Source organism: Suncus etruscus, chromosome 1 (assembly GCF_024139225.1).
Source record: "Suncus etruscus isolate mSunEtr1 chromosome 1, mSunEtr1.pri.cur, whole genome shotgun sequence".
Taxonomy (NCBI): Eukaryota; Metazoa; Chordata; class Mammalia; order Eulipotyphla; family Soricidae; genus Suncus; species Suncus etruscus.
This window is the reverse complement of record NC_064848.1, coordinates 188756350-188782267: the sequence shown is the minus strand read 5'-3', so window position 1 is coordinate 188782267 and position 25918 is coordinate 188756350. Positions and strand designations below refer to the sequence as shown.

Here is a 25918-nt window from a genome sequence, read left to right as displayed (position 1 = left end):
CTGTGCTCGCTAGGGATCTTCTGGGGACACCATGAGTACCACATTCCTGCAGAGTTCCTGCTCCACCTTCGGGGGTAGCTGCAGCCGAGGGGGTGCCCTCCGGGCCGGGGGAGGTGGCTTCGGTGGCGGCAGTGTCTACGGGGGAGGTGGAAGTCGAAGCATCTCGGCTTCTTCCTCTCGCTTTGTCTCTTCGGGGTCCGGAGGGGGTTATGGGGGTGGCATGAGCTGCGGCTTCGGAGGCGGGATTGGCAGTGGCTATGGGGGAAGCTTTGGTGGTGGCTTTGGTGGGGGTTTTGGTGGCGACTTTGGGGGTAGCGATGGCCTGCTCTCCGGGAACGAGAAGATGACCATGCAGAACCTTAACGACCGCCTGGCCTCCTACCTGGACAAGGTGCGTGCCCTGGAGGAGGCCAACACCGAGCTGGAGGTGAAGATCCGTGACTGGTACCAGAAGCAGAGCCCCAGCAGCCCCGAGCGGGACTACAGCCACTACTTCAAGACCATCGAGGAGCTGAGGGACAAGGTGAGGCCCGGGGAGCGAGTGCAGAGCAGAAGGTGGTGCCAGCAGGCACAGGGAGTGAGTCCCGCCGGCTCCAGCAGCTCCAGGGAATCCTTTCCGCTCCAGCAGTGACAGTCGCTATGTAACCCCACCAACCTGGGTGCAGAAATGCTTTACAGGCAGGTGACGTGGTTCACATCTGATGTGTTCAGCAGCGCCGGGTTCCTGGGAGCCAGCCAAGAATTATCTGCTTTCACCAGAGAAGTGTCACTCCCGAATCTGGACACCCTTGACTGTCCCTTGGAGCACAACTTTGGTGCCAAAAGCACCACAGGGTCTTGAGACCTGGAACTCATGGGAGGCACTGTTGAGGGTCCCCTGACTAAGGTCCATGGTGGTGTCCTGGGTGCAAGAGGCTGGTAAAGTGTCCCCCAAGAGATTGCTGTCATAGCCTGCTGCAACACCTCCCTGCCAGGCAGTTCTCAGCAGAGCCTCCAGCTAGTGCTGGCAGCCCGGATATAGGGAGGAGACAATGGGTTGAAACCAGATTCACTCAGCACCCAGCTAGAAATCTACCTTCTAAGCCTTAAGCAATTAAATAAGAAGTGTTCCTCCCAATGCACTCAAGGCCATGAACCCAGATATCTGTGGCTCAGATGTCCCCACATGGGGTGACATTGTCCACTGTGGGAGGAAACACTGGATTAGATCCAGTAGGGGTACTTGCTGAGAGACAGGACTCCCCATGAGGTTTTTTCAAGCTTCATTGGATGGTGGCAATGAGGGCAGACCCTGAGGGATCCTCCCTGGGTGCTAGGTAGAGAGAGCAGAGGAGAGAGGGGGATTTCTCTTGGTATCACCTCCTGTCTGTCTCCTGCAGATATTGGCAGCTACCATTGACAACTCTCGCGTCATCCTGGAGATTGACAATGCCCGACTGGCGGCTGATGACTTCAGGCTCAAGTGTGTCCCCGTCCCCATTCCTACCACACCCTAATCTTTTCTTGGCCTTCATCTACCTGCTTCCTCCTACTTAAGCAGTAGGGGGACCCCTCACGCTTCCTGATGGGATTCTCTCTCTCTCTCACTCATTCTTCCAGGTACGAGAATGAGCTGACCCTGCGCCAGAGCGTGGAGGCTGACACCAATGGCCTGCGCAGGGTGTTGGATGAGCTGACCCTGGCCAGGGCAGACTTGGAGATGCAGATCGAGAGCCTGAATGAGGAGCTGGCCTACCTAAAGAAGAACCATGAGGAGGTGGGGCCCAGGGCTGGTGTCAAGGGACACCTTGACAGATTGAGGGATGCTCAGGGGTTCAGAAATCCAGCACCTAGGTACACCAAAGCAGTGGTGCATGCAGAGAGGAAGGGACATGGTCCTTTGTGGTCCTGTGGGAGGGTCTAAATTAACTACTTTGAGGTCCTTTCAATCCCTGGAAAAAGCTAGAGGGGAGAGAGGCCCTCAGGGCAGAGGCGGGCAGTGTGATCCACTTGTGTGGTGAGAAAAGGAGCTGCAGGGAGAAGTAAGGCCAGGAAGTAAGACTGGGCTCTTGCCAATGTCACTGAATGGCTCCTCTTTCCTGCAGGAGATGAAGGAATTCAGCAACCAGGTGGCCGGCCAGGTCAATGTGGAGATGGATGCAGCTCCAGGCGTGGACCTCACCCGCGTGCTGTCCGAGATGAGGGAGCAATACGAGGCCATTGCGGAGAAGAACCGGCGCGATGCTGAGGCTTGGTTCTTCACCCAGGTGTGCCCAAGCTCCCTGCCTGCTCCCCTTCTTTGTCTGTCTCCCAGGAGTCCCGGGGTGAGGGTGGGGTTCACTTTTCTGCATGTGACCCACAGACTGAGGAGCTGAACAAAGAGGTGGCCTCCAACACAGAGATGATCCAGACCAGCAAGACAGAGATCACAGAGCTCAGACGCACTCTTCAGGGTCTGGAGATTGAGCTGCAGTCTCAGCTCAGCATGGTAAGGCTGTCTGGACACCCCAGCCCCCCAGCCCCTAATGTACCCAAAAATTAATCCTAAATCCCTCCAAGGATGTTGGTTCTCTGTCATCCCTTCCTTCCACGCTTCTCTGCCTACATTGCATCTTCTGGGTCGAATCCACCTTAATGTTTCCTTGTCCCCTCTTACAGAAAGCTGGCCTGGAGAACTCTCTGGCCGAGACCGAGTGCCGCTACGCTACACAGCTGCAGCAGATCCAGGGGCTTATCAGCAGCATTGAGGCACAGCTAAGTGATCTTCGCAGTGAGATGGAATGTCAGAACCAGGAGTACAAGATGCTGCTCGATATCAAGACGCGACTGGAGCAGGAAATTGCCACCTACCGCAGCCTGCTGGAGGGCCAGGATTCTAGGTGTGTGCGCACGCATGTTTGAGCATTTGTACATGCATGTTCACACACACACTTGTGCGTATACATGTGTGCATGTGTTTGTGCACACACGTGCACGTTGGGGAAGTGTTCAGAGGGTAGGGGGGCAGAGGTTGGACTTGCCTGCTTTTGTTCTCTATAGTCAACTTTATAGGGCTTTATAGATTAGTTTCCATATACTTGGGAGAGGATTATTTAGCTGTAAGCAGGGGGTCTCCTTTGGGAGACAGATAATCTTTCTGACCATGGCTCACACACCTTGTCTCTTTCAGGATGGCTGGCATTGCTACTAGAGAAGGTAAGAAGACTTAACTTGTTCTTCATGGGGTGTGTGGTTGGGAGGAGAGGGGATCTGTTGGAGCCAAGTGTGCCCCTTGGATTGGGAACCAAGGAGGTTGAGGCCTCCCTGCAGAAGATCTATTCCCACCTTCCCTCCCAGGGTCTTATCCACCTGGGTGAGATTGGAGGTGCACTGAGAACCTTTCCGCTAAGTAGCCTTAATCCAGCAGAGCTGGTCCAGGTCCTATCTTTCTGCACTTTGCTGAAATGCCCATGGCCCATTGTTAACATGCAGCTTAAAATCAGGGCAACAGTTACCGCTCAATTCTAGGCATCCTCTCCACAGCCCTTTTCCGCTCCCTTCTGACACCCAACTTCAGAACTCCTGTAGTGTCACCCAGTGTGGCCCAAAAAGAAAAAAAATAGAACTCCCAGTAGATATGCAACGAGAATTAGCCAAAATCTATTCTCAGTGCTGCTGTTCCATTCTTTCACAACTTAGCCTAGGATCTGGACACCTGGGAGAGAGGCTGAAGTATGTCCAACACTCCAAAGCACACACGTTCTTTCTTTCTACAGCTTCCCTGGGAGGCGGTGGCAGCGGCGGCAAAGTCCGCATCAATGTGGAGGAATCTGTAGATGGGAAGGTAGTTTCTTCCCGCAAGAGAGAAGTCTAAGTATCTCGCACAGCAGATGCCCGTCTCTACCTTACCCCTTCCCAAGTCCAGTGTAGACCTGACAACAAGGAATGAGAAAACCTACTCCAATGCCTGCCTTTTGAACGTCCACCTCCAGGGCACCTTTTGGGTTACCTGGGTGCTTTGCATACTGCCCTTTGGTCCCACTTTCTTGAGTACAGGAAGCACCCTGCAGCCAGAAGCTGTCCATGCAATAAAGAATTTTCCTTTGGCAAAGTTTTCTTGGTCTAGTGTTTCCTTTTTGGGGGCTCCCAAGGAGGCCTAGAGCTCCAGGTCAGTGTCTTCCTTCACTTTGGCTACTCTACTGAACAATGAGAACATAGTCTTTATGGTGCCTGGGGGATGGCTCAAACCCAGGCTTATCCTATGGGGATGGTGGGAGCAGGAGAGTGGGCGGGTGGGGTGCTGGGAGCGGAATGGGGCACCTGGTACAGAGCTTGACCCCTACACTAATTACTGGCTGATAACGTGGGTAGACTTGGTCATGAGTGGTTGGCACTGCACCAAGGACATCCCCAAGATCTTTTCTCATTCTCACTCCAGTGCATGCTTGGGGTTATTAGCTCATCTTAGAGATGAGGAAGTTAGGGTGAGTTGCCAGGACAGACATAAGCAGCAAGGTGGGTCTGAATCTCTGGTCTGTCTCACTCCAGTACTTGTTCTGGAGCTCGAGTTCCTTGCAGAACTTGCAATTCCTTGCAGAAGGTTTCTGCAAACTTCTGAGCTTTACAAGTATCCCTTATTACCCCCTTCCTTAAGCCTCTCATCTCATCTCAGCCAGGCATGTTCTATTTTCAGCGTTTCCATCTCTGACCCCTTTGAAGCTGGGATTCTTCCTCAGGGTTTCCCTTTCCTTAACACCAGGCAAGTAAATTGGCCCAGAGAGAAAGACTCACCCACTTTCAGGAAATCCTCCTTATTTCCTCAAGCTTCAGTGCAAAGTAATGCTAATTTTTGTTGTCTTTCTTGGTTCAAATCCCTCCCTAGAGTCTCCTCTCTGATCTAGAGCAGATTCCTTTGGGATTACCAACCTTGCATGGGGATGAAGGAATGAAGGGAATGAAGACCAGGAGGACTTTGGGTGTTGTAGATGGACTGGAGGGAGAGAGGGAAATGATTTCTTTGCCCTACGGGAGTACCTCTGTTCTCTTGTGTTCTACTGATTTTTGGGGAGATACCATACCCCCGGGGGACCCAGCAGATTTTTCTGGTGGAACTTATGCCTGGAGAAAGGGGTTTTTTTGTTCTTTCTGGGGAAACTGGAATCCCACTTTGATTCCTGGGTACATTCTGCAGGGTGGGAGGAAGTGCCTACCACTGAAGTGCCTATCACGCACCAGGCTCCGGGTGGAACATTTAGGGAGTGGCACCTCATTCTCTCTCTCCAAGTCTTCATGGAAGTGGGACTAGTGACAGTGTCCAGAAGAGGAAGCTGAGACCCAGGAACATCTGGGAACTTGAATTTTGTTTTTGCTTTGTCAGTGCTGGGAATCAAACCCACAGCGTCACACATTTGAGACTGTGCTTTACCACTAGTCCCAGTCCTGGGCCCTTAGTTCAGTGACTCAAATGAAAACACAAACTGACTCAGAGAAGCTGGCCTTGGACCTGTGTCCCTGGTTCCAGATACTTGTTTTACTCTTGCCGTCAGGTAGGTGGCGGCTGCTGATCAAATCTTCTTAATAAGATGTACGAATCTGAAACCCACCTTTTTGGAAGGGGCTCATGAAAGGGCTCTGGAGTCCGGGTTTATTTCCTCAATACTCACCCCAGTAATGTGGTAGGGGTGGTGCTGGGGCTTGCTACAGATCTCACTGGGGACTGTGGGGTGCTGGGCTGCAACTCAGAGGCCTAGTGTGCATGCTTCACTTGCTGGAAGTCTGATTCAGTACCCAGAAATGCCACTAGAAATGCCCCAAGCATGCATTCCAACATTTTGAGCTGTCTTTCTGGCCTCTAAAATTTATTTATTTTTTGTTCTTTTCTTCTTCTTCTTCTTCTTCTTCTTCTTCTTCTTCTTCTTCTTCTTCTTCTTCTTCTTCTTCTTCTTCTTCTTCTTCTTCTTCTTCTTCTTCTTCTTCTTCTTCTTCTTCTTCTTTTTTCCACATCTGGTGGTGCTTGGGGACTATACTACACCCTGCATAATGCTTCGGTATGACCCTTCACACTGCTCAAGGGACCATATATTGTTGGGGATTGAAACTGGGCTTCCGGCAGGCAAAAGCTCTTGAGCTTTTCCTTAACTCTGAAATCCATTTCCCGCCCGCTGCAGGCAGCCCATGAAGTAGCAGAATCATTTCCATGAAAAGTTACTTCTCGTGCTCGCTTAGGCAGCACATATACTAAAATCAGAACGATACAGAGAAGATTAGCATGGCCCCTGCGCAAGGATGACACGCAACGTGAAGCGTTCCATATTTAAAAAAAGAAAAAAAAAGAAAAAAAGAAAAGTTACTTCTCATATCAGACCTTGTTCTCCTAGACTGTGGGTTAAGCTTGAGTTGTACCAAAGCACCCATTGTCATGCCCCAACAGGTCAGCCCCTTCCTGATACTCGCAGACTCTGAGGGCAGCAACTAGTGGCCAGTCTGCTGCTCTTGCTTCACCCAATATCTAACCTTGGTCTAGAGGTATCAGGTCTTCTAGTCTCTCCAAAAGGTTTTTCTTAGCCTTAAGTTTGCAAAAGTCTTTACCTCTACCAAGGTGCAGAGGGGCAAAGAAAAGGGCTTGCTCCAGCCCTCAGCCCCTTTCAGCATGTTCTTTCTCAGGGCCAAGGAACAAAGAATTATCTTCTCTTCTCAGCATCAGTTCTGTTCTGCATTTTGGGGTAAGGATAGAGAGTTCCTTGGAACCAACCAAGTCCTGTCCCCTGCCTGACCTGGAGTGAGATCAGGCCCAAGAAAGAACATAGACCGGACCGAGCCCTTAAATAGACCCAGTCATGCTTCCTGCTTGCTGGGGTTGGGGCTGGGGCTGGAACAAATTTCTAGCCAACAGAGAGGCAGCATTGATACAGGAGATTAGGGCCCTGGGGTGTGTCCAGAGCAACTGTGGGGCATGCCTGCTGCTGGCTCCCTAAGGACTAAGCTAGCCCAGACCCCTCTCAGGTTTCAATTCTTATGTGTAAATGAAAGTTTAGGGTTCAGGTGATATTCTGGGTTTCCCTAAATTGTTCTGAATCTGGCCACCTCAAGGGGGCTCTGAATCAGGAGATGGATGGCAGCAGGGGGTGTGATTTCTGCATGCTCTGAACTGGGAGCCCCATCCAGGCTTATGCAACTATGCTTGAGCTCATCCCTCCTGAATCCCTCTAGTTTCGGCTGCTCTGGAATTCTAGTGTGTCTGGGCTAGGGGCTTGCTTGGGGAAGGGTCACCTATTCCCACTTGGGGACTTTTCTCTTTCTTTACCCCTAATGCCAGAGACAAAGTGTCCCCAAATGGCTTTTCCTTAACCTTAAACAGAGACCCTGGACCTCTGGGGAGATGAGGCTGGGTGGTAGAACTATTCAGGGGTTCAACCCTGATCTGGCTGTTGGGAGGACCCAGCATAAGGCCGAAAGGGTCATGGTATGGGTCACAGAGCAACAATGAGTTTAAATTTGGCTCCAGTTTCCTCATATGTCAGAGGGAAGGACTGGTCGCCCAAGGCCCCTGTGAGTCAGATACTTCTCAAAGACTCGCTGAGGCTGTGTTTTTGGTGATGGCCAAAAGGTCACCTCGACCAAGAGGTTGAGGAACTTTCTCAAGGTCACAGAGTGGGTCCATGGTGGGTGGAGGGTTGAAATCTAGGCCCAAACTGATCCAGAGCCCTTGAGATGAACCAAGCAGGGTCTCTAGGAAGCCTGCAGACACTGCCAGGATTCTAGAAAGCTTGCTGCTGTCAGAGCAGCTGGGAGAGGCATTGGGTAGGTCTGGGTAAGATTCTTGAATACCATTTGTGCTCATTTCTTCTTTTTTTTTTTTTTTGGCCACACCCGGTGGTGCTCAGGGGTTACTCCTAGCTGTCTGTTCAGAAATAGCTCCTGGCAGGCATGGGGGACCATATGGGACACCGGGATTCGAACCAACCACCTTTGGTCCTAGATCGGCTGCTTGCAAGGCAAACGCCACTGTCCTATCTCTCCAGGCCCCATTTGTGCTCATTTCTAGTGGTATGAGCGTTGCAGCTGCTCAAGGGTCATCAGTCCCCTTTGGGTGGGTAACCCTAGAAACACTGGGAGACAGGCCAGTTATCTTGGGCTTAGGCCCTTGCTGTCGGAGTAGAGGAGAGGAGGGAAAAGGCTGAACCTGGATGCAGGTAAGAGCCCCCAAATCTGCCTGCAGGGGTAGGCTCCAAGCCTCAGCCATGTAGATGGACAATCTGGAGAGGGTGAAAATAGCAGAGTCATTAAAGCATTGCTGAGAGAGACTCAGGAGTCACTTAACTGTGGGGCCGATCAAGACTTGGGGCTATACTTGGATATTCATGCATTTTCCTCTTGAGAAATGCCAACCCAGTGTGCTGGGTCTTGGCATCATGGGCCTATAAGTTTCCACATATGTGAAGTGAGGGGATGTAGATGGGAAAGTTCCTATAACAATTCTGACCTTGTCATGTTGTGTTGAGTGAATGCCTTGGGGAACCCCTGAGCGTTGGGATAATAGTTATAATCCTCATAACTGGGATAATGGTAGACAGGCTGACTCATTGTCCCCTCATCTGGTGGGTGGCATCAATGCCAGCTAGAGAGGAATTTTCTAGTATATAATTCTGGGCATAGACCTTAGAGCCTGAGGTTTGAATCTTAGCTTGAACACAAAGGAGTTTGAGCAATGCAATGAGTATTTCTGGATCTCATTTTCCTTATCTGAAAATTGGTGTGAGAAACACAGAAACAAATTTGAGGACCAAATGCTTAAATGCACGCAGAGTGTTCCAGAAGTGCTGGCTGGTGTTATTTTCATTATTCTTGATACATGCAGTTGAGAACCCTTGAACATCACACAGAATATGTGGAGAAGCTGCTGAGACTGAGTCACACATGACAGAGAGATCTCAAGACCAGGTTTATATTTCAGCTCCATGGCTACTCAGGCAGATGACTTGACCTCCCTGAGCTTCAGCTATTACTCTTCTGAAAGATGCTCATAAAAACCCTCTTTTAGGGGACTGGGGATGTGTGTGTCTCTATGATAGAGGCATAGGACTATGAGATAGGTCCCTGACACTGCCCCCATGCCAGGAACCATTCAGGTCCCAGTCACTAAGAACAGTGTCACCAGGAGGTGGGTTACAACCAAAAGTGTGTGAACACCATACCTCTGATGTGTACCCTGACAGCAGCAGCTGTTGTTTACACTCTGACTAGTTCCCACTGTCCCCTACTTCCCAGCACATGATCCTGGGGACATGACTTTGGGGTACTTTGCCCTGACCACACAGATAGTAATTAATCCAGGACTCAGCATTCTCCTCTGTCCCTGCCCATATTTCTGAGAAAGAAAAAGAGGTCCCCAAGATAAGTTTTTGCTTAGTGATTGCAGAAGGGTCTAGAATATGTCCCCAGATCTCCCAAATCTAAGACCTTGATGGTCCTTGCAGGTGTGAGACCATGAGTTTGACCTCCAGAACCACCACACACACTGAGAATGTAATCCCTGGGGCACAAGTGTATGAATTTGGGTTGCACCCTCCAGCACATGTGACCCTCAGAGAGCTTTTTTCAGCACGTGTGATTCTGGGGAGCACCCTCCAGCACTTGCGACCCCCAGAGAGCACCCCAGCATGTGTGACTCTGGGGAGCACCCCCTAAACATGTGACACCCCTGGGATGCACCTCAGCAAGTATGACCTCCCATTAACCCAAGGACAGTTCTTGAGTCAAGGATCCCTGTGACAAGAGTATACATGGGAGAGGAGGGCATTGAGGGAGGGGTGCTGACCCTGCACGGGGAGGAGTGTCCCAGCCACCCAGTGTTTGTACTCTCAGGGCTTTGGAAGATCTGGGCATTGTTCCTTCAGGGCGTTGGCCCAACCTGCTCTTCAGTCTGAAGAGGGCGGGCTGCAAGCCTGGCAGGTTCCATTCATCACCTGCTTGTCAGTTTGATCCTCCACTGAGCACGAGGGCCTGATTTGGGCTGAATCACAGCTCTTCAGGGGGAGTGCTGAGCCATCAGTGTGGGGCAGGGTGGGGGCGGCTGAGCCCCACAGCACCCCAACTTTGCCTGTTGCTGACAGGTGTGGCTGAGACTCAAGCCTGCCCTCCTCTCGCCCCCCCCCCCCCCCATGGGAATCAAAGGTCCAGAGAACCAAAACTCAGGGCTCTCTGATCTGCTCTCGCTGATGACTCAGCAAGGGGGCGGGGTGTTCAGAATCATCCAGAACCACAGGGATGCTGTAACCCCATTGTACCCTTTCACTTGGTTCCATGTAGACCCTCAAGGTAGCTGGGGCTCAGAGGTTTCTCTTGAAAGATTTTCTTTACAATCTTGGCTCCTGTGAGGAGTAGGGCTGGGGTCCATCTTTAGGCAACTCCCTTCTCATTCTGGAACTTGATCTATCCTGGGCTTGAAACACCACCTTAGGGTCTTGAGGGCATGAGTCCTCCTTAGGAAGGTGACCAAGCAGTCCCTGAATTCCATATTCTCGGGTCCTTATCAGAGACCCTGGCTTCAGGCCAGGTGATATCCTCATAGTGACCTTCTACTGAAACTGTCATAGTTGGCCTGGGCATTATGGAGTTAGACCTAACAAGGTGCCTGGATAGGGATGTGCCTCTCAGAAGATGGTCCATTTACTCTCAGCTTTATGTTTACAATCACCCCTACACCACTCCCCCTAAAACCTAGGGATGGCCCAGGGCTCCCAACCCCACATGCATTTGGGGGCTGGTTGGGGAGATGGCTTGGTAGAATAAGTATCTAGTGACTAGTGACATTGGTCACTAGACACTGGCATCACTTTTAGTAGCATCATCCTGTTGTCTCCAGATATGATTGACACATTCTCCAGGGAGCTACATAGACAAGGGTTGAGAAACTGTATTACTCTATGGACAGGATTGGGTTCCTGAGGTCAGGGATGTAAAATGCTATTCATCGCTGGGGACAAGGCCTGGGAGCTAGGATGTATACTAGAGAAGTTCCTGGTGGTTCTCTCTTAAAGCTTCATATGCAGCTAAGAAACTGTTCAATTCCTGTGTATTTATTTCACAGGGTGACCTGGTCTGGGGGGTGGGAGGGTGTTGGTTCATTGGGATGACCACAAGCTGTGCATGCTGGAAAACAGATTCTATTTGGGGGGCATATATGGTTTCCTGGGTACTACCCAGAGTAGCTCCTGAGAATCATTGGGTATGGCCCATCAAACCAGCTCGCCCAAATCCCAGACCTAAATATGAGCCTTTGCTCAAACGCAAGCAGATTGTCTCTGACCTGAAGGCTGGGCTTTCTCATTACAAGGGGAGGGGGACAGAAAAATGAACCCTTCTCTGCACTGTGACAAGGTGATACGAGAGACAATGAGGGCATCAGTTGTGACAATATGTGGGTGATGTCCATGTTCTCTGTCTCTGCTTCTCCAGAGTTCTGTTATCTCTAAGGTCCCTGTTGCTGTCACAGCATCTGACGATTTTGGAGCTACTTTTTGCACAGCCTAATAAACTCTTTCAAGGGGTTTGATTCCACAGGACCAAGTCAAGCTAGTCCTCCAGAGCAACTGGAGGTTGCAGAGTAAAGGAACCACTAAGAAAACAGGACATTTTCATTGAGATTTAGAAACAAAAAGAAGGACTGTCAGGGCTTCAGCGATCTTGCCAAGCTCGAGGGACCACCATATAATCTAAACTTCCCTCTAGGGCAGGATGGCGAACAGGATTTTTATCCTCACTCAAAATGGCAAAATGCAATATGTGTTTAATATATTATTGTTAAAATTAGATGCTTTTGTGTGAGTGTTTGTCTGTTTTGGCAGGTCACTGCGTGGTGTGGCTCTCTGACTCTCACAGTTTAAAAATTTGGCTCTTTGTGTCGAACTTGTTCGCCATCCCTGCTCTAGGGTCCTGGTAGGCCTGAACCCCGGTAGGCCTGGGCCCTGGGTGCCCCATCTCCCACAGGGCAGGGCTGAGAGCTGTGGGTGTGAGCTCTCTACCTACCCAGAGGTGAACTAGCATTCAGGTGTCAAAAGGGTAGTCGCCAGCAGAACAGGGTTTCCTCTGAATCATCCCTTTTGTTAGGATTAAGGAAAAAAAAAAGTCACTCCCCCCCAACCCCGCACCCTGCCACCCGAGAGAGAGAGAGAGAGCAGAGGGAACTGGGCTTGTGGGAAACACATGCCGTTGGCAGCAGTCAGAGGGTGGGGAAGTGAGGAGGGGAGCCGGACCGACTGTCCAGCCCTGTGCAGGGTGTATAAAAGGTGGCAGTTGCAGGGGGTAGAGCCACTGACCTCAGCCAGGCTCTCTCTGCTCTTGCCTTTGCTCTCCTCGAACTCCACTCACTCTCCGCCATGAGCTGCCGCATTCAGAGCTCCTCTGCCAGCTATGGAGGTGGTTTCGGGGGTGGCTCCTGTCAGTTGGTAGGAGGCCGCGGTGGCTCTGCCTCCTATGTGTGTGGGGGCTCCTCTGGGGGCTATGGGGGCGGCATGAGCTGTGGCTTCGGAGGTGGAGCTGGTAGTGGTTTTGGGGGTGGCTTTGGAAGTGGCTTTGGTGGTGGCTTCTGTGGAGGTTTTGGTGGCGACTTTGGGGGTAGCGATGGCGGCCTCCTCTCGGGCAATGAGAAGATCACCATGCAAAACCTCAACGACCGCCTGGCCTCCTACCTGGAGAAGGTGCGTGCCCTGGAGGCGGCCAATGCCGAGCTGGAGGTGAAGATCCGTGACTGGCACATGAAACAGAGCCCCAGCAGCCCCGAGCGTGACTACAGCCACTACTACAAGACTATTGAGGAACTTAGGGAGAAGGTGAGCTCTATTGGGGGAGCAAGAAGCTGCCTGGACACGAGCAGTGTGCAGAAGCCCTGCAGGAACCCAGGTTCCAGGGAAGAGGTGCTGTGGACACAGCAGTCGCCTTTGTGCAGGGGAGAAGTTCAAGTTTTTTATTTTGTTATTTTTAATAGTTAAGCATCTCTACTTTGGAAGGGGTTTTGTTCATGCTACATCGCCGCAAAGGCATTTCTCCCAGCCTTCATTTTTTTTTTTATTGTCCTTATTAGTCACTCTTCCTTTCCTGTCTTTATTTAGTTTGTTTTTACGGCTTTCCAAACAGTTATGTTTTTTTTTTTGTGATTGAAGTTCTGTAATCCTAACCCTGCAGTTATTTGGAAACCCTGACAGCTCTTAAGAGCCTCTAAGAATGACTAGAATCAACAGAGAAAGGGGATAACATGTTCATTCATTGGCCTGGGAATCTGAGTGCTTTATAGAGGGGCCACCTTTAAATGACTGTTCTTATTGGCTCTAAGTAGGTGAGGGGGAAAAAGAGGGGCGGGGGAGGTTGGGGCCAAGATCTCTCCATCATGACCTGTCCATCAGGCTGTGGAACAGCTTGTAGGAACAGAAATCCACCTGCCTGGGCTCAATCCCGGCTTTGTGAGGCTGGATTTTCAATGCTTTAACATTTGAAAGTTTAGACAAAGAATTTGAAGTGAATGGAAGATTCTTTGACTTTCCCCACTGCTGCTGAACTGGGAGGCCACCCTAGTGGGGGAAACATGCTCTGCAGAGCCAGCAGAGAAACACTGTCAGATCTAGAAGTTACTTGGAACTGTGGTCTACACGGCATCTTCATATGGCACTCATGGGAGATGCTCTTGGCTGGTATTCCCTAAAACACACAGCTTGTCCTTCTCTGATTTGGCTACTCTGGGTAGGCAGGAGTGATAGGACTCATGGTGAGGACATGGCCTTCCTTGACCCTCCCACATAGGAACAGTGGCCAAGGGGACAGAAACTTGTCCCAGCTCACAGAAACAGGAAAGAGGCAGTTGTGCCCTGTCCAGGCCTTTTCTGTCTTCTCTGAGCTCATGACCTTCTAGGAGTGACTTAGCTTCTTCTGTCTCTTGCAGATCCTGGCAGCCACCATCGATAACAACCGAGTCATCCTGGAGATTGACAATGCCCGGCTGGCAGCTGATGACTTCAGGCTGAAGTGAGTTGTTTTCCTCCTTCCTCTCATCATGCAGCCTCTATCTAGACAAAAGCACATTTCAACCATGAACTTGGAGCCTCCAAGCTTGGGACAGAGATGAGGGTGCATCTAATATATGTCTGAAATTTTTTTAAAATGAAAAATATCAATCCTTTAGGTATGAGAATGAGCTGACCCTGCGCCAGAGCGTGGAGGCCGACATCAATGGCCTGCGTAGGGTGCTGGATGAACTGACCCTGACCAAGACAGACCTAGAAATGCAGATTGAGAGCCTGAATGAGGAACTGGCCTACATGAAGAAGAACCACGAGGAGGTGAGAACATGGGCTGGTCACAGCTGACTTAGCTCTGAGGATCATTCTGCCATGACTAGATTGAACTTTCTGCCATGGCACCTGAAAATATTTTCTAGAACATTCTGGAGCCATTCAGAACCAAAGTGAGGCAGGTGGGTGGGTGGCAGAGGAGGTCTGCTTCATCCTTCTTGCCTCCCAATCTCTGCAGGAGATGAAGGAGTTCAGCAACCAGGTTGTCGGCCAAGTCAACGTGGAGATGGATGCCACCCCGGGCATTGACCTCACCCGCATGCTGGCAGAGATGAGGGAACAGTACGAGGCCATGGCTGAGAAGAACAGACGTGATGCTGAGGAATGGTTCCACCAGAAGGTACTGGCGCTGTTTCCCACATGGAAGCAGGGGGAGCCAGGGCTGTCTGGAGAGGTGGGGGCGCTCCTCACTCACCTTCCTCCTCCTGCCTGAATTCCAGAGCGCAGAGCTGAACAAAGAAGTGTCCACCAGCACAGAGATGATCCAGACCAGCAAGACTGAAATCACAGAACTGAGACGCACACTCCAGAGCCTGGAAATTGAGCTGCAGTCTCAGCTCAGCATGGTACATTTACTGCCCACTCTGTCTGGGGGGAGTCACTACTTTCAGGGCTCATCCTGATCCAGCTCCTCCCTAACCTCTCATTTACCACCTTGCAGAAAGCCGGCCTGGAGAATTCAGTGGCTGAGACCGAGTGCCGCTACGCCATGAAACTGCAACAGATCCAGGCGCTTATCAGCAGCATTGAGGCGCAGCTGAGCGATCTCCGCAGCGAGATGGAATGTCAGAACCAGGAGTACAAGATGCTGCTTGACATCAAGACACGTCTGGAGCAGGAAATTGCCACCTACCGCACCCTGCTGGAGGGCCAGGACTCCAAGTAGGACTCCTAGCTTTTGCCTCTCTCCTTCCTCCTCTTTCTTGCTCTTTCTCTTCTTCTCAGATAGAAGCTGCAAGGGCCCTGGGATATCACATAGCAATAGGGACCTTTGAGCACAGTCTCTTAATAAAGGTCTTTCAAGGAGATATTCCTGATTCAGGGTGGGTGCTCCTGGCATATGCCCTTGTGCTCCTGTCGGAACATGTCCTCAGAGTGTGGCCATCCGTGGCAGGCTCTCACTCAGGCTTGGGATGAGAGAGACAGCAGAGTAAGGATGGTGTGGAAGCTCAGCCATTGGAAGCAATAGCTTTGTAGACATGGCCACCACGCAATGCTCATTGTGTCTATGTGCCCATGTCCTACAGAGTACTTGCAGGGAGCAGTTATCCAGTGTGCTCAGGGCAGTGGTAGAGACTCCATAAAATCAGAGGGTGGGAAAACTTCTGGCAAATGCCCTGAATCTTGGAATTTCTGATAAGCTCTTCCCAAGTGTTGTGTATATAAACATTTTAATGCCAAGGTCTTATAATCAGACAGATGGAAGGGTGGACAGATAAGCCTGACTGGCATGTGGTGTTGTCTCCCAAGATTGGAGTAAGTCTAGTAGAACAAGCACAGTAGGGAGCCTTTAGTGAGGCTGAGAGGACTCTCCAAGGATGCCTTTTGCTCATGCTGCTTCCTCTCCTCTCTCTCCCAGGATGACTGGCTTCACTTCCGCCACCGGAGGTAAGTGTGTGTGGGCCTGGGTGGGAGTGTGAAGGAGGTATTGGGGACAGGTAGGCAGTGCTGGATCCTAAGTAGAGTGAGGAAGGAGACTGAGGTACCAGTGGTTATCTGCTCCCCTTTGCCCTCAGAGCTGCTGGCTGTTGCATGTTGACCTTTGGGGGTCCATCACTTAAGCGGTGCCATAGCTTACCCCACTTCTGAGGGGCTTAGATCCACACCTAATGAGGGGGCTTGGTGTTCTCTCCTGGACAAGCCTTCTGTAGTTTGAGCTCTTGTGCTTCCTTCTCTCCCCAGGAAATGCCAATGGCTCCACTGCCTCCACCACACGCCGCACTTCCGAGACCCCACGGAGGAACTAAGCCTGCCAGGTCTTGCCTTCTGCACCCAGGAGTGAGCTGATGGTTTCCAGCAGGAAGGTGGCAGGGACATCACCACCTGACTGATCCCTCCTCTCCCTGACCACCCAGTGTGGGGGTGCCCGGCTCTGCTCCCCAGAACAACTTTCTTCTCTTCCTGACCCACTTCTCAGCTTTAATTCAATAAAGCTTCCTTCCCATCTTTGCAAATGAATTTCTGACTCTGACCGGTTTTTGAGGGTGGAAATGCCAGAGCTCCTGATTTGGGACTGTGAGTGAGAGGGTATAGGGGCTGACTGTTTCAGCTCAACAAGTTCGGGCCCAGGGAACTTCCTGGTGGGAATGGTGCAGGATATGCACCCTAAAGGCAAATTGAGGACCCAGGGGGTAGTTGGGTGATAGTGTAATCATGGGCCCCACACCAGGAGATGGGGCTTCTCTTCCCCAGGGTGCAGGCCCAAACTCCAGAGGGGGGCCTGAAATAAAGTGGTTGTGGGGTTCAATAGAGTCAAGTGATGTTAAGGAACAAAGAGTTCTAGGGCAGTGAAGGAAAGAAGAGAGCTCAAGACTGAATCCTCCAGCCCCATATGCCTACCTGGGCCTCTATAAATAGCAGTTCCTCTTAGATACACAGCAGACTCTCCCTACTCTGAGAGCCAGTGTACCTGGGACCTGGGTATCTGGGACTCAGCCACCTGTGACCTTATCTGGCTTTGACAATCCTCCCCATACCCATCACCCACACCGTTCTCTAGAGGGCCCAGCTCAGACTTGCATCTTCCTCTGGGTTCCTAAGAGGGGCTTATCTCCCCCAACTCTAATCATGGAATGTGTACCTGGTCAGTGACCTGCATTCAGATCCCCACCCTCAGTTAATACTCTCCAGGGAGTTCTGCCCTTGACTACTGTGTGGTCATCATCACCCACACTCCAGATCTGAGCTTCTGCAGGACACCTCCTTCTTTCTCACTGGCACCCTAGGCATCCCCCAGGGTGGGCCAACCCCAGTACTCTGGGCTCCTCTTTCCATGTGAGTCCTGCATGGATGCCATGTGGCAGGGTTGTCATGTCTGTCTCCAGGTTCCTGCCTTGCTGGAAACTTTGCCACAGCCTCCTTGGGCAGCATCCCATTCCCTTCCCAACCCTCCACCCTTTCCACCCCCTCCCTGCCTTGTATCTCCTGTGCTGGAGTCGGTCTCTAGCAGGGTGGACCCTGGCTGAGAGCAAAGTTGCCTTCCTGGTCTTGGTGGCCTGACAAGAGCCAGCTCAGTGGCAGGAGAGCTCTAGTCCTGCTTCTCTGCCCTTATACCACTCCAGACTGCTCATTCTGACAGTGTTCCTGGTTAAAGTCTCTGTGATATAAGGTTGAGACTCCAGCCCCTTTACCATCCGTGATGCCAGTAGCTCTGCTGTCTATGCTCCGTGTTGTGGTGCCATGCTAGCACCATGTGCATGAGCCCCAAAACTCAGGATGTGATCCCAGGAGCCCTGCACATAGGAAAAAGCTACATGAACACCCACACCTCACAATATATGTGTGAACACCATAGAGACACTGACCAGACAGCACCAGAAACAGAATGTGTGAGTCCCACCACCCAGTGAGAGTGTGTTCCTGAGCATATGCAAAACCCACAACTAAAGCTAGGAGAGCTCAGCGAAGGGTGTGAGGTCACCCACATCTCCATAACAGAAGATATGGGAGGCATGAGAGAGGAACCAAGTGCTGGGCTGAACATTCCCTCAGTCTTACACCTCCTCTTTCTCTTTTTCATTAGAACCCAAAGTTTTTCCCATTTTATTTTTCATTAAATTACTATGAAATATAGAGTTACAAAGTTATTCATGGTTCAGTTTCAGTCATACAAGGTTCTAATACCATCACTTAATAAGTGCACATTTCCTGCCATCAATATTCCCAGTTTCCCTCCGGTTCCCCAACCTCCATAGTCTGTCTCTATGGCAGAAACTCTTCTCTCTCTCACTCCACTTTTTTTTTTTTTTTTTTTTTTTAGCAGATGGTGGTTTTTGCAATACTGTTATTGAAGGGTTGTCATGCATATCATTACATTTCCTTTCAGATCCCAGTTCCTTTTCAGATCCCAGAGTTCTGGGTTACACCTTATTTTACCTAAAACAAAGATCATCTCTGGTTCCTTTGTATGTTTGTTACAACTTGGATTAACCCCCAAACAGAGATTGTCTTACTTGTAAACCTGGGTGGGACTGGCTTAAGATAGTCTGAGCTATCTTTCCTTATTGCCTCACCCAGAAGTTGTCTTTGTACTCAATAAAAACAGCAGTTCTGGCAGGCAGCTGGCTTTTCATATGGTAGAGGACTGACAGACTACAAGTGTTTGACTGTCAACCTGGTTTGGATTATTTCATGCATGATCTTGATTCACCTGGGGTTGGAAATATGGTGCATGGGATGATTTTAAACCAGAGTGATCATTTCCAACTATCACTCTCCTGGAAGTCCCTTTTCTGTTCTAACTGTACTCTACCCTCATCATTTCTATTGTCTTTGGGTATTTTTTGCATACTATGTAGAATCCAAAGTTTTGTTTGGGGGCCACATCTAGTGGTGCTCAGGGGCTATTCCTGGCTCTGTAATCAGGAGTACAGATCTCTAACTGTGTTCAGGGGATCATATGGGGTGCCAGGGATTTAAATAAAGGTTGCAATTGGAGTGATTGCCTGCAAGGCAAATGCCTTTTCTCCACTGGGTCTCTGTTCCTGGTTCTCACTGAGACAAACACCACTCTTCTCTGGCCTCCTCTCCCAGTCTGCTCCCAGAGGCACATTCTCGTCTGTTTCTCTGTATGTTGAGATACAGTAAGCTGTAGGACTCAGAGAAAACTCCCAGAGGCAGAGCTGTAGGCAGAACTGGGTATAATAATCCTTGGTGGTGATTTTGTCTTGGCCCTGCACAGTACTTGCTTCTTGCCCTATCCCAGCTCCTCACAAAGTACCTGACCCTCCTTCCTTATCCCGTACTGTTTCAGGATGTCTCAGGCCTCAGAGAGTTGGCTAAACTTTTCAATCTCAGATGTGCCCCACCCATCTGGCTCCTCCTCTGCTTTCCAGGACACATTCCAGCAAGGGTGGGGTCCACTGTCCACTACCCTTCCAGGAGCTGGGGTGCCAGAGAAGACAGTTTCCACAGTGCAGCCTCCTCCAGGACACTTTCACCATTTCTGTGTTCCTGTTGCATTAGTAACTTCTTAAGGGCACCCCGGAGATCAGGCCCCAACACAGGGCTAATGAAGGTGCCAGGGGAACTGCCTCTGAAAACAAACTCAACCTCCAAGTTTGCTCCATTTCACTTTTCCTGGCTTTGCACATTTTCTGATTGTACCTCATTACTCCCAGCACCCACCCTCACCCCACCCTCCTGGAGACTTCTAGGACTGATGGTATCACGGCAATTGGACAATTGCTGGAGAGCAGGGGTGGTGAGTACAAGGTTTACCTCTTAATCTATTTACCCCCCTGTCAAGCGACTGAACCCCCAGTGGTGGGGCCACGTTCCTCCTCCCCTGCTGCCTGGCACTGCCTCTGGATCATGAAAGCCAAGTGCTCAGAGCAGACCCTACTCTGAGGGAGGTCCCCAGACCAAGGCCCCCAGTTTCCTCTCCCACCTGTGTCTCCCATTCCTTTGTGTTGGGGATGAGTTTGTTAACTTCCTCACTCCTGGAATGGTCCAGCTCAGCAAAAGTGTCCAGTGGATGACAGAGAACTGGGAGAGGTGACAGGGAAAGAAACACGCAGCTCTGGGTACCCACCCAGTAATGGCCCTTGCCAATCTTGGGGATCTCCTGAAGGAACTACAAACCCAAGCTAGCCCTTGAGGGTACCAGATTTGCAGTCCACCTCCAGGCTTGGTCCTGACTCATAGAGCACAACCAAGGCCATTGATGGAGCAGCTCCTCCTCTTCCAAGTTGATGCTCAGGAGCATCAACTGTGGGGTCTGAGCTCAGCCATTCAGGGAAAGCAGGAGAAGCTGCAAGGCCCTGTGCCTAGTTCTTGGACTGTAGCCCAGACAGGAAACTGGGGGAAGCTTCAGGGAAGCACAGGCATAGTGGGTGGTGGTGGTGGGGTAGTTGGATGAATTCAACTTGACTCCCTCTTTCATCCGCACAAATGAGGAGAACAAGTCTGGCTTGGTGCCCCTCGATACTCACTCGTACCCCCACTTTCTAGGTTAGTAGCAATGAGGAAAAAGTGGGGCCCCTGATCTGAAGTCTCCTGTTCTGTGTCTATAGCTGTGACTGAACATGTGTGCATTCAGGGAGATGTGAGCTAGAGAAACTCAGGGTCATGGCTAGCAGGCCCTTTTTCTCTTCCCAAGTTCCCTCTTGCCTTCCCTTTGGTTTTTCCAAACACCTCAGAGCTGCCCCCTGGTGCCCATGTCACAGGTCACAAAGTCTGCCCAGGGGGCCTGGAAGCCGATTGTCTACACTCCCTCCCATGTTCTCCAACACCAACTAAAACACTTGGGACAGAAATGAGGCTCCCTTGACACTGATGCTCAGGGAACAAAGACAGGCCTCAAGGCATTCCTGAGGCTTCCAGGATGCAGTGTGAGTGTCTGAGCCGGTCTCCTTTTGCGCATCCTCAGCGGGCCACACCCCTTTCTCCCTAAGATGCCTCTGTCCTTCCACTCTGCCACCTGCAGAGTGTCCCTCTTGGGTCCTGCAGGGGGCAGACTCAGCTAGGACAGGGCAGCCCAGTTGGGACTCAGCCTGGTGCATGGGGTCCTGGAATTGCCTCCCACTCAGTCCCCTTCCCATCATAAGCCCTGTCTTGTACCTTGATGTGCTCAGGAACACTTCTGAGATGCCTGTTGTCCCCTGGTCTGGGTCCACAGGAGACTGTGCAATAAGGAGAAGGAACCAAGGGTTCCTGGGAAGGCTATTATCCAGGGAAGTAGGGAGTGAAGCAGGGTCTGAGTCTGAGCTTACAGGATGTGATCAAAGACAAGACTGACCGAAGGTTGCAAGGTCTCACTCTCTACCCACCTGTGTCCTGGGAATGCTGTGGGCAGCTGTCACAGAGCTGCTTACTTGGACTATGTTACTTAGAATAGAGCTCTTTTTTGGTGTCACGGGTATACGAAGTATGCAGCTTTTTCTCACAGTTTGGGATGGTCAGGTTGGAGAGGCTTGTCCAGGTCTCTTTGGGGGTGGCATCTGGGGGAGTTGGCAGAGAGCTGGCTATCACTCTTGTGGCTTCCTTTTACACGCAGCCTTAACGACTCTGTGGCTTCTTTCATCTGAGACTCAGATGAAAGCAGACTCGGCCACTTGGAGTGGGATTAATTATAGTCTGAGAGCTGTGGCCAGCCGAGGTCCTGAAGGGAGGAGAGGGGGTGGCTTGCATGCCAGGCAGAGGGCCCAGCCCAATCCAATAGTGGGGAAGGTCACTCTGTGGTTTGGCTAAGTGACACCTGAAAGAAGGATATGCGGGAGACAGAGTCACCAGCCCCATTCTCTCTGGACTGTGATCTCCCACACACAGGATTACGATGGCCTTCAAGGAGAGTGGTTGCAGCTCTGGATGTGTCCAAACCATGACACCTAGGTGTGGGGCCCTGGACTCACCAGCCTCCATGCTGTGGGGGAAATATGGCTGAGGGTGAGAAGGCCTGCTATCCCCATCCCAGCAGGCAGAAGGCAGATATGGAAAGAACCAAGAGGTATGACTGGGGCTCCCTGTGGTAAATGCCTTTTCAAAGAGGATGGTAAAGCCTAGGACAAGAGCCTTATTTATTGAGGGGGAAAGAAACAGCTTTGTGATCTGGGGAATGATAGGGGGCTTTTAAGGCCTAATCAGGGATGGAGAGGTCAGTGGGACGTGGGGTGCCAGTAGCCTTGTGGAGACTTGCCACTCAGGATCAACTATTCTGTACCCCCACGGTCCTTGAGCAGAGGTGGGAGCCCATAGGGAGTTCAAAGTGACCCCCTGGAGTGCACAGATACCTGAGCCCCAGGCAGCAGGGGTCAATGGATGTGTGGGGTACAGGCAGGGGTGCTGGGAAGTGAAGCAGAAAAGACTTGTCAAATCTTGTCTAGAATGGCCTGAGTCACACTACTCAGGACGGTAGCCATCAGGTGGATTGTCCCCCAATGAGGTTGGGCTGGGAGGAGGGATGAATTTTCTGGGTGCTACAGATCTGTGAGAACAGGGTGCAGAAGACTGAGGGGGCACAGTGCTGTCATAGTGACGGACCTTAGCTAGAGAAGAAATGGCACAGCCATGGGCTAGCACTTTATGGAGTCCATACAAGGGCCCAGATGAATGAGCTGTTACTGCCATGAGAGAAAGAAGAAGCATTCATGCCAAATATTGGGCATATTTTTGCTGTGTAAATCTGCCGAGCCTATCCCAAGGCGTCAGCCTACAACCCCTCCCCTACCATGCCTCTGGGGTTAGCCATGCCTTTCTGGGATTTGTTAGACAGATTAAACCGGTGGCCAGAAATATCTTAATTGAAAAGTTGGCTTCCTCCCAGAACACGATCTGCTTCGTGAGCTTGTGAGGGCTTGTTGGCCTTGGGATCACTCATATACCAGCATTGGAGTTGGCAAGAATATTAGATGTGGTCGTTTGACCCAGAAATCAGACACATCATGTTTGTCAGTGCTGGGAACACTGTTCATGTTGTTGCTAGGACAAGTTCTCTGCTTTAAGGGAAAAACTGGTGTTTTCTGAGAGTAACTATAGGAGGAGGTCCCCCCATTGTCTGCAGGGGTGCAGAGTAGGGTCTGAAGAGGAGAAAAATCTGCTCTTGTGTGTTGGAAGCACTGTACAGTGAGGAATCAATCCTAAATTGTGGAAGGCAGAGAGGGGTGAGGCTTCAGGAGGAAGTCAGGAAGTGAGACTTTAATTGCATTTGGCATGAGGTGACTTGGCGTGACGTGCTCTTCCTCCATTCCCAGCTGCCTCATGTCCACTGTCTGTCTGCTTCTTCTAGGTTTGGGAATACCTGGGAAGTGCTGGGATCAGGATAGGAACATACTTCCCAGAAATCACTATCTTCCTGGATGCTAGTACCTCTGTCCTGAGGTCATGGCTGGTCAGAGTGGGCTAGAGAGCAGGCTGAATTTTTATTTGGGGAATGACAGCAGATCTTTCTGCACAGGAAACCTCAGCTTTCAGACACAAGCTCATCCTTGAGTGGAGATTTTTGTCAAGAAGGGGCCACCTACTCAGCTTAATTTTGAGCTGGTGGCTTTCCTGGATGGGCTCTGGAAAAGTCAGGATGTTTTCTGTCCTATGATTAGTTCTCCTCTCCTCTCTCTGCCTCCAAGCTTGGTTCCAGGTGCACAGAGTCATGGAAGCCTCAGAACTGGCGCCTGTGCTTGCAGGTTGGGAGAAAATGCTTGTAACAGCTTCTAGAGTAGAAGTTGCCAAGTTTATTTGGCTCATTGCCCCCTTTTCAGTAAAAAACCCAAACACTCAGCATCCCCAAAATATGCCTTTAAAGGAATATGCAGGAAGTATACCCCATTCCTACCTGAGAGCATTATTGTCCCTCTGGATCCTTCCAGCATCCCCCCTCATGCTGATATTGCCCCCTTGGGAAATTGTGTTGAAGCCAGACTCAGGTGCTGGCACGAGGGACCCCTGCTCACAGAGTTCTAGCCCCCTCTGAGTAATGGTTTGGTCTGCACAGCTGTGTCAGGGTTCTTAGCTGCTCCCCATGAAACCAGGGTGAGTGGTTTGATCCCCTGGAAGCAGGATGGGCTGGATCTCTAACCACATGGGCCCCATGAGTAGTTTTGATCTGGTTTATCAGGCCTGTTTTATTGTAGTTCTCACGGTCCTCAGGTATTTTGATCTCTGTTCACCTCTTGGGGAGATTGGGGTTCAGAGGGATGAGGCAGTTTGAGTACAGAGTACAGGCCAGACTCCTTGTCTTCACTGTTTTGTGTCCAGGGCTTTGACAGTTCCTTCTGCTGCAAGTCCCCAAGCTTTCACTCAAGGGTATGTGGGTGTGGCTCTGTATGTAAAGGGGGCCCAGAGGGAGGCTATTTCCCCGGCTCTGAGTGTGCAGGTGAAGCCCAGGGGGGTTGGCAAGGGAAAGCAAGCCCAGTCATGCTGTGGGCCCTGCAGCCCATACCTCCTCTTTATTCAGCAGCTCAGGGACAAAGTCTGGATAGCATGGGTGGGGTGAGTTGGTGGATGGACTGTGTGATAATAACTGGAGACTGAGGACTGTTGAAAGAACTTCTCCTTTGGTTTGTTACCTGACCAGGACAGCTTCATGATTTTCCTCATGCCCCTTGGTCCTGCTGAAGCTGAGTGACAGGGATTTTATTAGAACTGTAGCATTGTCTGTCATCTGCCAGGAAATTTGGTAAATATGGGCTTAAATCACAGAAATAAGAGGAGATAGTTCAATAGGCTGAGTACAGGCTTTGTATGCAGGGGACCTCTACTCATTCCCAGCACTGCATGGTACCCTGAGTATTCCCAGGTATATCTTTCAAAATACAAAACATCCCTCCAAGGAAATGAAATTGTGCCCCTCTGGTCCCTAATCAGCTGAGATACCAGGGTGGAGAGGAGTTGGGCCAGGGCCAGGTAAAGCCCAGAATCCATGTCCTGGGCAGAAGGGGAGGCTTCGAGTACCAAGCACTTTGCTATTTCTAGAAAACAAAATGATTGCTTGAGTCCCTGTCCTGTCCTCAGTACAGCTGTTATCAACCAGGGGGTGATGCTGACCCCCTCCATGGGTCATGTTTAGAGATGTGTTGTTTTCCTTGTTGGGGGAGGGAAATGCTGCCGGCACCTAGTGAGAGATGAGTAGGCACATGCAGTCCCCCAAATAATGATGGAGTCTGTGATGCCAGAAGTGAAGAGCAGAGGTTAGGGTATGACCTGTTCAACCTGCAGAGAACTCCTGTTGGGATTGCCAGAAATCATGCCCCATATTTTGCTAAAGCTGAAGGTGACAGGGACCTTAGCCTGTGCCCCACTGTGCACCCCATAAAAGGCAGATAAACAGGCTGGGATCTTGGGGACCCCATCATCTGGTCTCAGCACCCCATGGAGACATCCCTAGCAAGGGGTGAGGCCCCACAGTCAACAGCCAACCTTCCTGAGTAATTTCAAAGAGAAGCTTATAAAGTTGTTTAAGAGACTGGTAAATTATGACCAGAGAAGCGCATAAACGCGCCCATAAACGCTCGCCTTGTGAACCCCATCTGTGCAGGGGAGGAGCCCTGGGAAAGCCCAGAGGGACCTTGGAGAGCAAAGAGACCTGAGTCTGGGACCCTGGGAGCCCATGCAGTGAGACTGGAGGACTGAAAGCACAGGGACCCAAAGGTCGCAGGTTCACTTGCAACTCATGGAACCATCTGGCTGCCTTGCTCTTATTTCTTCCCTTCCTGAAGAGTCTGCACTATCTTCCCTCCTGCTCAGAGACTAGGGTTCTGAGGGGGCAGCATCATCCTTGGTTCAGAGAACTGGGGTGCCATAAACAAAGCTGCCCTTTGAAACACCACAATGGGGGTGGTGGTGGCTCGCTCCCCTGATGCTGGCAGGTCATAGCCATAACCATCCTCAGAGGCAGGTTCTCTCTAAACCTCACTTCCACCATTTCCAGATGCAAAGCCCCTTTCTAGGTGTCATAAAACCACAAT

General features: G+C 50.9%; 2 protein-coding genes and 1 non-coding gene across 3 annotated transcripts; all 3 read left to right on the top strand.

Annotated features, from left to right (window-relative positions):
* The first annotated feature begins 31 nt into the window (after window positions 1-31).
* KRT15 (keratin 15) lies at window positions 32-3832 on the top strand. The gene is made up of 8 exons (XM_049780288.1): window positions 32-523; window positions 1380-1462; window positions 1600-1756; window positions 2085-2246; window positions 2342-2467; window positions 2638-2858; window positions 3149-3174; window positions 3735-3832. The coding sequence occupies exons 1-8, from the start codon at window positions 32-34 to the stop codon at window positions 3830-3832; spliced, it is 1365 nt and encodes a 454-aa protein (XP_049636245.1).
* A 2339-nt stretch (window positions 3833-6171) lies between these two features.
* On the top strand, window positions 6172-6275 carry LOC126027153 (U6 spliceosomal RNA). Its single transcript, XR_007502214.1, has one exon. It is a non-coding gene; the product is annotated as a U6 spliceosomal RNA (small nuclear RNA).
* Window positions 6276-12332: 6057 nt separating this feature from the next.
* KRT13 (keratin 13) lies at window positions 12333-15186 on the top strand. The gene is made up of 6 exons (XM_049781405.1): window positions 12333-12788; window positions 13892-13974; window positions 14132-14288; window positions 14479-14640; window positions 14741-14866; window positions 14962-15186. The coding sequence occupies exons 1-6, from the start codon at window positions 12336-12338 to the stop codon at window positions 15184-15186; spliced, it is 1206 nt and encodes a 401-aa protein (XP_049637362.1). The 5' UTR covers window positions 12333-12335.
* Window positions 15187-25918: the final 10732 nt, after the last annotated feature.

What these genes read in the sequence shown, in the direction of transcription:
- KRT13 (XM_049781405.1), top strand. Translation starts at nt 12,336, where the DNA reads ATGAGCTGCCGCATTCAGAGCTCCTCTGCCAGCTATGGAGGTGGTTTC. An exon ending in TGAAGAAGAACCACGAGGAG is followed by an intron (nt 14,289 to 14,478) that starts GTGAGAACATGG and finishes CAATCTCTGCAG; the next exon opens with GAGATGAAGGAGTTCAGCAA. An exon ending in TGCAGTCTCAGCTCAGCATG is followed by an intron (nt 14,867 to 14,961) that starts GTACATTTACTG and finishes ACCACCTTGCAG; the next exon opens with AAAGCCGGCCTGGAGAATTC.
- KRT15 (XM_049780288.1), top strand. Translation starts at nt 32, where the DNA reads ATGAGTACCACATTCCTGCAGAGTTCCTGCTCCACCTTCGGGGGTAGC. An exon ending in TCGAGGAGCTGAGGGACAAG is followed by an intron (nt 524 to 1,379) that starts GTGAGGCCCGGG and finishes TGTCTCCTGCAG; the next exon opens with ATATTGGCAGCTACCATTGA. An exon ending in GCTGATGACTTCAGGCTCAA is followed by an intron (nt 1,463 to 1,599) that starts GTGTGTCCCCGT and finishes TCATTCTTCCAG; the next exon opens with GTACGAGAATGAGCTGACCC.